This window comes from Volvox carteri, assembly GCF_000143455.1.
Source record: "Volvox carteri f. nagariensis unplaced genomic scaffold VOLCAscaffold_14, whole genome shotgun sequence".
In the NCBI taxonomy this organism is placed as follows: domain Eukaryota; kingdom Viridiplantae; phylum Chlorophyta; class Chlorophyceae; order Chlamydomonadales; family Volvocaceae; genus Volvox; species Volvox carteri.
This window is the reverse complement of record NW_003307557.1, coordinates 968,509-977,969: the sequence shown is the minus strand read 5'-3', so window position 1 is coordinate 977,969 and position 9,461 is coordinate 968,509. Positions and strand designations below refer to the sequence as shown.

General features: G+C 58.1%; 3 protein-coding genes across 3 annotated transcripts in view; 2 read left to right on the top strand and 1 right to left on the bottom strand.

Annotated features, from left to right (window-relative positions):
- VOLCADRAFT_117208 (uncharacterized protein) overlaps nucleotides 1–822 on the top strand; it is a gene marked incomplete at both ends in the record, with an annotated part of 3,565 nt that extends 2,743 nt beyond the window's left edge. Inside the window, one exon of the mRNA XM_002949467.1 lies at nucleotides 161–822. Coding sequence (XP_002949513.1) covers nucleotides 161–822 — 662 coding nt within the window. The remainder of the gene's footprint in view (nucleotides 1–160) is intronic.
- A 2,700-nt stretch (nucleotides 823–3,522) lies between these two features.
- Nucleotides 3,523–4,491, top strand: VOLCADRAFT_89820 (uncharacterized protein; the record flags this gene model as incomplete). Its single annotated transcript, XM_002949466.1, has 4 exons — nucleotides 3,523–3,564; nucleotides 3,727–3,880; nucleotides 4,096–4,249; nucleotides 4,389–4,491. 4 exons carry the CDS (start codon nucleotides 3,523–3,525, stop codon nucleotides 4,489–4,491), a joined length of 453 nt encoding a protein of 150 aa, XP_002949512.1.
- A 1,230-nt stretch (nucleotides 4,492–5,721) lies between these two features.
- Nucleotides 5,722–7,406, bottom strand: VOLCADRAFT_89819 (uncharacterized protein; the record flags this gene model as incomplete). Its single annotated transcript, XM_002949349.1, has 4 exons — nucleotides 5,722–5,738; nucleotides 5,822–6,217; nucleotides 6,338–7,079; nucleotides 7,302–7,406. 4 exons carry the CDS (start codon nucleotides 7,404–7,406, stop codon nucleotides 5,722–5,724), a joined length of 1,260 nt encoding a protein of 419 aa, XP_002949395.1.
- Nucleotides 7,407–9,461: the final 2,055 nt, after the last annotated feature.

The window sequence follows — 9,461 nt, the reverse complement described above, 5'->3', positions numbered from 1 at the left end:
CCGCCGCTGGCACCGCGGCGCCGCCGTGCACACGGCGGCGGTGACGGCGCCGCCGTGGCGCTGCTGCCTGCCGGCGGCGACAGCGGCGGCGCAACAACACTGCCCTTCAGTTCCGTGTCGCGCCTCCGCCGGCCGCCTTGGCCGACCTGGGCGTGGCCAGGCCGCCGGCAAGCCGCCTCCAGCGCCGCCGCCGCCGCAAACCCCGACCAGCTGTTCAGCGCCAACAGCAGTGCATCGAGCATATTGGGGGAGATGCTGGCGGCAACGCACGGCTTGCCGGGTGGCGGCGGCGGCACGTCGCCCTTATCAACACGCTCCGCTGCTGCCGGGGCGTCGTCGACGGGGGCCCCCACCGTGACGCCGCCAAGGTTGTCCTGGGAGGAGCGCCACTGGGACCAAGAAGCAGCCGAAGTTATTGGTCGCGGCGGCGGCGGCGGCGGCAGCAGTAGCGCCGTCGCTCCCGTGTACCGTGAAGGAGGTGGCGGTGGCGATGCAGCGTCGGATCTGGCGGCGGCGGCGCAGGAGCAGCAGCAACAGCAGCAGCAGCCGCTGCTAGGGCTGGAACCGCTTTCGCCGCCGCCGTCGGCGGCGGCGGCCGGCGGCGGCCGGACAGGGGCATCTTCAGTACTTAGCAGTAGCGTGTCGGCGGTGGTGGCGGTGGGCGGGTGGCTGGGCTCTCAGGCGTCAGCGGGCTGGGGATCTGCCTGGGGGGTGTTGGGGTGGTGGCGGTCGCCTGGAGCGGTGGCAGCACCGCCGCCGCCCCCGCCGCCGCCGGCAACGGCGCCGGCAGCAACGCCGGTAACGGGTGGACCTGGCCCGTAGCCGGGATTTGTGACGCGGAGAGCTGTTTAGCAGCAGTCCTAAGGGTGAAGAAGAAGATGAAGAAGATGTGCAAGCGGGGACATTTGCTGTTGGGGTTATCTAACCTGACTGACTGACTGACTGACTGACTGACTGACTGACTGACTGACTGACTGACTGACTGACTGACTGACTGACTGACTGACTGACTGACTGACTGACTGACTGACTGACTGACTGACTGACTGACTGACTGACTGACTGACTGACTGACTGGCTGGCTGGCTGGCTGGCTGGCTGGCTGGCTGGCTGGCTGGCTGGCTGGCTGGCTGGCCGGTGCCGTCATCCAATATTATGGTAAACGGCACACGCCTTGACCCGAACGGTGACCTCCCCGGCGTGGAACACCTCCGGAATTCACCCAAGGTGGAATCGCACGTCCACCGAGCGTCAAGCCTCTTCGCAAAATGCCCCAGGTTGCTTCCCAGTAGCAGCTTGAGTGTCACGTAGTGCGCCAACAGATCATCCCCGTGCAGATCAGCCTCTGGGGGACCAACGCCCAGGCTGGTAAGGAAGGTCATATGGCCTTGCTCCCCCAACATTTACACTGGTACACTCTTGCCCTGGCAGCAGCTTCACTCGTTTGTGGTTCGTCTTTCCCCCCCCCCCTCATATGGCCTTGCTCCCCCAGCATTTTAAGTGCTGCCGCCAAATGCAAGGCCCAGGTCATCGAGGAAAGCTCTATAACACTGTTATGTGCCCGGCCTTTTCACATTGGAATTCCAAAACCTAGGCACTAAGTTAGCCCAATCACTTGAAATGGCCTCTGTGACAACTCGCGGTACAGCAGAAGCATAGTCGGGCTCCTGGCCCCACGCACCTCAGGCTTACAGGCATCCAGTCAAACTTATCGGAGCCTAGTTAGGCTAATCATCGCCAAAACGGATGAAACAGAATTGCACGTAGCCCAAATGAAAAGATCTACACGTTGATACGAAATTCATTTCGGGCGTTTGAGTTCTGACCTGATCACAGTTGGGTTTTTAGGTGCATGGGTATTAGGGTTTGTCATGGCACTCTCAAAGTTAACATTAATAAATTCAGGATCCTGCACTTTCCCCCCGCCCAGAAATATAGGCATGACAAGCGCATCATAGAGGGACATGCTGAACTTAGGTAGAGGAAATTTTCTTGTCGCAACAGAGAGAGCAGTCTGGCCAAAAGTGGCTCGCGTCCCTGCCGCGGATAAAGCCGGTTACTGCAGGCGGGAAACCGTTGGCCTGTCCGTACTGCAGCATAGGTAACGACCCATTCAGTAAAAAGTAACAACCGCACACAACATAGCTGCCACCAACCAATTACGTCTTATATCCCATATTAAATTAACTCCAACAGCTTTTCCAGTGTCACAAGACGAGGGGGGTTGCGGGGCTGTAGAACGGGTTATCTCTCACCCTCTCGCCTCCCGCCCTCCACTCCATAAAATCAACGCCGAACCAGCCCGGCCAACAACGTCAACACCACCCCTGGTGTACGAGGGTTTAATTCAACGGTGATGTATACATTCAGAATTCCTCTGCAAATGATACGATTGGAGTTAAGGCGTCTGGAGCTGTAATAGTACGACGCGACGCCAGTACGGCCCTCTGTACGGCATTTTAAAACGTTTTGTTGCTTCGGCGAAGCAACGGAACTGCTGAGATGATAGAAGCCGCCAATGAAATTGTGCAGGGGGTTCTCCGAGAGGGGTTGCGTACAGCAGGTTGCGTCACATGTCGTACATGGGCAAGATTACCCGTACAGTCAGCGGGCAGAGACCGGGAATCTTCAAAACCTCCAAGGATTGCGTTCTTAATCTCAATTCTTAATACCCGTGAGTGCCAGCTGTGCGATATACTTTTATCCATCGTGATGTTACGGATGAGAAGGACACACGCATGTATGTATGCATGTATGTATGTATGTATGTATGCATGTATGCATGTATGTATGCATGTATGTATGTAACGACGTGATACATGTTGCGCTGCTCCTCTTTGGTAGGATCTCTGGTTTTTAAATTTGAACGTCTGTCTGTGCGGCCATTCCCGCGTAGATTTACTAGGTTTGGAGACCGCATATACTTCAAGTTAATAAACAGCGGCGTCACGTTGGGAGGAAACACCACATTGGGGATGTGAGCACCGGCCGCCCAAACCACAAGCCCAAGAAGGGCACCCACAGGGACAGCACCATGGAGAGGCTTAGGAACGAAACACAGCTGCCGCCAGAGGAGCAATGCGCTCTAGCCGGTGAATCCGAAACATATCCACAACAGCGGCAGCGCCGCTGCTGCGCCTGCCGCGGCGTGCTGTACAACCTGGCAACGACCCCAATCCGCGATTGCGGCTGTGGCTGCTGCTGCTGCTGCTGCAGCTGCCCGCCGCGGCCTCGGCGGCGGCAGCAGCTGGCCGACTGGCGGTGAAACAGTTCATCAGCAGCCGTGTCATTCCCACCCCCTTAACACTGCCTCCGCCGCCGTTGCTGCTGCTGCTGCGTCGGGCACCACAGCCCTGTGCGCTTGGCCTACGCGGGGACTCGCTTGACGACGACGATGATGATGATGATGATGATGATGATGGTAATGATGAAGGATGTTTTCTATGATGCGGAACCAGAACGTGGAGCAGTCCACACAGCAGCGTGGGCCTGCTTCGTGCGGTTTCGGCTGCAGCCGCAGCCATGGCAGCACCGCTGCCGCCGCCGCCGCCGCTGCTGCTGCCGGTACGAGTCCAGCTTAATCGATGCTTGTACGGCAAGGGGAACGCCCTCGGAGCCACATCAGAAGAGCTGCCATCCTGCGAGGAACGGCACGCTGTACGGCACTGTGTACTGGCTCTCACCCCGCCATGACCCCCCTTCCCCTCTCCTTCCGCCGCCTCCAAGGTGCTCTGTGTGCTGGGGCCTCCCGTCATCATGCCGCCGCCTCCACCGTACAACTCTTCTCTCCCTGCCGTACTCGCTGCTGCTACTGCCGTCGCCGCCACTGACAGGGGAATACGCCGGGGATACGTGCCTGCCATTGATCCGCCGGGCTCAGGTACCCCGCAGCCGTTGCTGCCGTTGCATATGGGACTCGAACCATCGTCCTGGTCGCGTCCGGTACCGTTGACGACACCCGTGGTGACGGCGGTGGCAGCAGCGGCGCCGAAACCAGCCCCTGGCGCATTCCGCCCCGAGTTCAGGTTTGCACCGCCGCCCCCACCGGCGTTACCATCACCGTCAACCGCCGCCGCCGGGGAACTCTCCCTGGAGGCCTTTTGTACGGCACCAGATCTACGTCCCAGCCCACATCCAAACCCAGGCACATCAGCGTCGTGAGGAGAAGCAGCGGCGGTGCCGCTGGGGAAGATATCCACGGCGCCGCCGCCGTCGCATCCGCTGGCGACATCCAGTCCTCGAGCCGCCGGTGAGCTGCGTCCAAAAAGTCTGTACGCTGCACGCCGCTGCACCGGCGACGGCAGTATGGCAATGCCGTGAATTGGTGACCCCGGGCTACCGGGGCACATGTCCAAGGTGTCTGTGCCGTACATTTGGTGCGGGGACAGGCTTGCAGCCCTGCCGCCGAGAGGACTGCGCGGGCCGCCGCCGCCGCCGCCGCCGCCGCCGCCGCCGCCGCCGCCGCCCTCAATGGCGGCAGCGGTCGGCTGACCCGCGACAAAAGAGGAGGTACGAATGCTGTACGGGGAGGTGCGGGTGGAGCGGTCCGGAGCAGCCGTGTATGCCCTCCTCTTCAGGGTGGAACCCCCCTCCCCAGCACCGCTGACTGCACGTGAGGTTCAGCAGGTCCGATAAGGCGTACGACAAGTACGGCGTAAAAGCACTGACATCTTCTCTAGCGCTGTGTTTTGACGAATAAGTAGGCCTTGTAACGGAAAAGGTTACTTAGTTCGGACGACAACACCGAAAGAAAGGAAAACCTGGCACGAGCTCAGCCCCCTTCCGTTTCCCTCCCATCCTCTTACACCTTTCAGGACGGCAACTTACTTGTGGACCGGACGCGGTCCGCCCACCGCTTCATAGAGCTGAATAACGTATCACCAGCGCTGCCGTACCCAGCCACCCAGCCGCAGCCGCTGACAGCAGTGGGGCTGCTGACTGATGACGCATCGGCCGCCGCCGGCCATGGCTGCCACGGCGGTGTGCCGTACCCCGGCGGCCTCGGGGTCACCTGTTCCAGGAGCGCCCGGAATGCGGGGCCCCAACCGCCCCCTCGGCCGCCGCCGCTGCCGCCGCTGATGCCGCCGCTGATGCCGCCGCTGATGCCGTTATCAGCAGAGGCGCCGAGGAAGCGGGAGCTGCTCGTCGCTAACCGGTGCCGTAGCTGCAGCTGTAGCGGCTGCAGCGACGGAAGCGACAAGGGCCGTGGCTGCCGTAGCAGCGTCGGTTGGTCTGGCGGTTGTGCCTGCAGCCCGTTGCTGAAGAGACCGTGTCGTAATGGCAGTGCGAGCCATTGCCGGTTGGCTCTAGCAGTAGTAGCAGTCGCAGTCGCAGTCGCAGTAGCAGTAGCAGTAGGAGTGATGGTTGCTTCCGATGCGAGGAGGACAGGGGAGCCGGGAGCTGGAGGGGAACCAGGGCAAGGAGGGGTGGGGGGACACATCGCACACCGCCTCAGGTAGCTGTGCAGCTCCCTGCTAGCGAGTCATCTAATTACTCGTGAAAAGGCCTTTCATTCATACCCGTTCTGCGCTGTACTACCCCACCACTACCTCCAACACCACCGCCAATGTCGCCGCCGCCGCCCTAACCGACGAAACGACCGACGGACTGACGGACTGACGGACTGACAGACTGACGGACTGACGGACTGACAGATGAGACTCTGACAACGAAACGATGCCTGGTTTCAGAGCACATGGCTAACTGGCGTGCAGCTGGGGCCTAGAGTACAGGGAATCCTAGCGGCGACACGGCAGGTAACGTAAGGTAATGGTGCCATGTACGGTACCTCGCAACGCCGTACAACCACTGGGTCACGCACCTGCAGTAGTAGCACCGGGCCCTGCTGGTGTGGTTCCTTCCACGACATCATCGCCGCCCAGCAAGGAAATCTCCGCCGCAGCCTCTTCCACCGCCTGGAGATCGCTGTCCCAACATTCAGGCTTGACAAGTACGGATGCCGGACCGCGCTTCGCCATCTTCGGCGCCATACGCAACAAACCGCCGTACCCAACCAAAACGGTATTGTCAGCCCCCACGGCGCCGCCTCCAACGCCGCCCATGCCACGCAACCTAGGCAGCCTCGACAGCAGCAGCGTGTCGTGCAAGTCGTACAGCTCCGTACATCGCCAGCCGGCGCTGGACACCGTTAGCGCGCCGTACCGCCCCACCGCCGACGCGTTGCTGGATGCGGCGCTGTTGGCGGTCCCGCCGCCGCCTGCACCACGAGCCCCTGTGTCTCCAAAGCTCCTCATGTGTGAATAGTTATGTAACTGATACTGCTGCTGCTGCTGGTGTTGCTGCTGGTGTTGCTGCTGCTGCTGCCGCTGCTGCTGACTTTGCGTGTTCCTATGACTCGGTGGCAGTGGCGGTGGCGGCACTGCGGGGAGGAGATGGGCTGCAGCGGCGCTGTCCCCATCCCCAGCAGTCCGCTCGCAGTCAATGCAACTGCCGCCGCCGCCGCTGCTGCTGCTGCTACTGCCAGAAGCGGCGCTAAGTGCGGACCAGTTGGCCTGCAGGCATGCCACCGCCGTCGTCATGAAGCTCGCCATGTCTGCCGTGTGAAGCTCCAGACCGTCGCTGAGACTGAGGAACCCGAGAGGAGGAAATGGTGTAGGAAGCTCCGCCGCCGCTGCCGCCGCCGCCGCCGCCGGCTCCGGCGCTAAGTTAAGGCTGCTGGTGCCAGCTCCGTCAGCAGCGGCGGCGGCGGCGGCGGCGGCGGCGTGGGTACAGATGGGCGGCGTGGAATAGAAAGGCAGCTCGGTCTCGCAACGATTTAGTAAGGCGGTTGTGGTACCAGTTGGGGACGCAGCGCCACGTGGTAGCGGCGGCGGAGCGCTGGCACCGGCGGCAGTGCAGGCCCTCATCGGGGTTGCCATCACTCCCACCTCCCCCGGCGGTACCGCCACCACTTCCTTCCGGATGATGCCATCGTCAAAACTTAGGGCCAGGCGCTGCTGGGAGCCGGCGTTTCGGTTGAAAGTGCCGTCCGCGCCGTCCTGTGCCGCATGTCCGCCTCCGCAGCCGCTGCTGGCTCTAAAGCGGCGTTGTACGGCAGCTACGATGGCCGCTTCCGCTGCCTGCAATGAAAGTCGTACGCGCGAGGTTGAAGACTGTTCCTGCGTTGGGCCGCGGTGTTGAAAAAGTGCAAGTAGTAGGGGACGTCAAATGTGCTGCGGACCGCGGCGCAGATAGTAAGCGCAGGGTCCACAATGCCTTAAACCTATAAAACTTCAACTGCAATAATTAATTTCCAACATGATGTCAACGTGTTCAGAGCTGTTGAACTGCGTGCCACCTACCGGTGTACTGCTCCTATCGTAGCCTGCTCGCTTGCCGATGTCCTCCACAGGGCTGTTTAATGCGATTGACGTCCTATTACTAAATGAAGTATGATGTTTAGGCATGTAATCTTTCTTTAAGTTTATGTCCAGCTCAGTAGGTAGTCGGGGCATTTCTTCTTCGTCGGCAAGTCCTTCCACGGAGCGACTTTGAAGCCTAAATGTCGTAAATGAAAGATTGGTAATAGTCTATTATTACAGCAATTTCTGTTGCTTCTTGACGATGTGGCCTACAGTGATAAAAAGCGACCGGCAATTGAATCGCTAGTAAATGGTAGCCAACGAGTGGTAGTAAATGGTAGCCAACGATTAGAATGCCGATGAAAGGTAGTTTTATAGTCAGTATTACCATCAATCAGGATTAAAAATTTGCATATTTAATTAAGAATTCGTAGATCAAAATTCGCCTGATGCAAGTAGTCAAATGTTGCATGTATTGCCTGCAGTACCGATGCCGCCTAGTTCGTTGCAGGAACTATCTGCAGAGGGTGTAACTGCATGTAATGCGCGCAAGAGGCAAATTTATCAGTTTTTTTTGCTGAATAATGACGATAAACGTACGTTCGGCGCGTTCTCTACCTAATTTGCGGAGTAGCTGCGAACTTTACTGCGAACTTTGTCAAGGATTTGTCATACGGAGAACGCATCAGATGTATGCCAGTTATTCATAAAATTGGTCTCTGCGAGATAGAGCGATCTCATCTGAATAAAGCCGGTGTACGCTCCTGATGTCCGCCGGTGTACGCTCCTGATACTCCGGGACGGTGTCCAGCACCGTTCCGAACAGGTACGGCTCCTGGACGGTTGCAGCTCATTTACATTAAGCTCGGTTGCGATCATAAAATACGTTTTCGCTCTGCCTGCGCCCCAGAGCACCAGATCCCACAGAGCGAAGGGTGCGGTTCGCAATAAACTATATCTTCCCCCTTACTCTCCTCGCTTTCGTCCCCTTACATCTTCTTCGTCTTCTTGACGACAATCTTTCCAAAGTAGCTTGGAAGCAGCTGCACAACGCTACGCGTCCGAACGCTGTCAAGGACTCACAACGACCCAGCGGACCCAGCAGCTTTCAGCTTTCGCCCAGCAGGACTTTCGACCCGAAACCATATGGGATACTGACATGGCGTTTCACGGTTCGGCATATTTTGGCATGCAGGATTTCACAGAATCCAGATCCTTGCTTAACCGTTGTCGACCCTTTCATCGTATTTCCGAGTCCGAAGCGCCTCACTAGGCACTACGGCCAAATCATGGCGCGAATCGCAAAGCAAACTGCTTAAGTTGGATTGGTAACAATCCTATGGGATCTAGAAGGCGCGCAGCGGTTTGGATAGTATAAGGTGCCTGGTTTTACGTGAGATGCAGTACGGCGGTTGAGACTCGGAAGGTCTATTCGCGGCTTCAGCTCTCCTGCCTTCGGCATTTTGCATTTCGGCATTTCGGCATTTCGGCATTTCGGCATTTCGGCATTTCGATACAGCGTCGAAAGCGGTAGTAAATGGTTTTTTTTCCCGTGAAGTTGCTCTTACAGCGGGTGTGCGACAGGGATGTCCGTTGGCACCGTTGCTATACTTGTTTGTCGCGCAGGCGTTACTGTGTTGGTTACAGTACAACCGAGTGGGGATTCATTTACCCCAAAATAATTCAGAAATGGTTACAGGTGTGCAATTTGCTGATGACACGGAAGTTGTTTTAGAAGGCATCCAAGCAATTCCGGCTTTCCTTGAATGTATGAGGGTGTACGCACAGGCTTCTGGACAGCAACTTAACCTGGATAAGGTTGAGCTGTTACCTCTCGGCACCCACCCACATCATATAACAATAAATCATGACATGAAGGTCGTACATATGGCTACGGCTCTCAATCTACCTTTTACGGATGTGGGAGAAACCACAGGCAGGGACTGGGATGTGCAACTAGACAAAGTCTGGGCTCGGTTTCGACGCATTTCGGTGTTAAATCTTTCCATTTTTGGGCGTGCACATGCAGCGGCTGCATATGGGCTGCATCGTTTTACGTGGCATATGGAACACGGGGGGTTTCCCCCAGAAGCTCAACTCATGAATATTGAGGCTAAAGCGGCCAAACTTATTGATAGGAACCTCGGACCGGTCGCACAA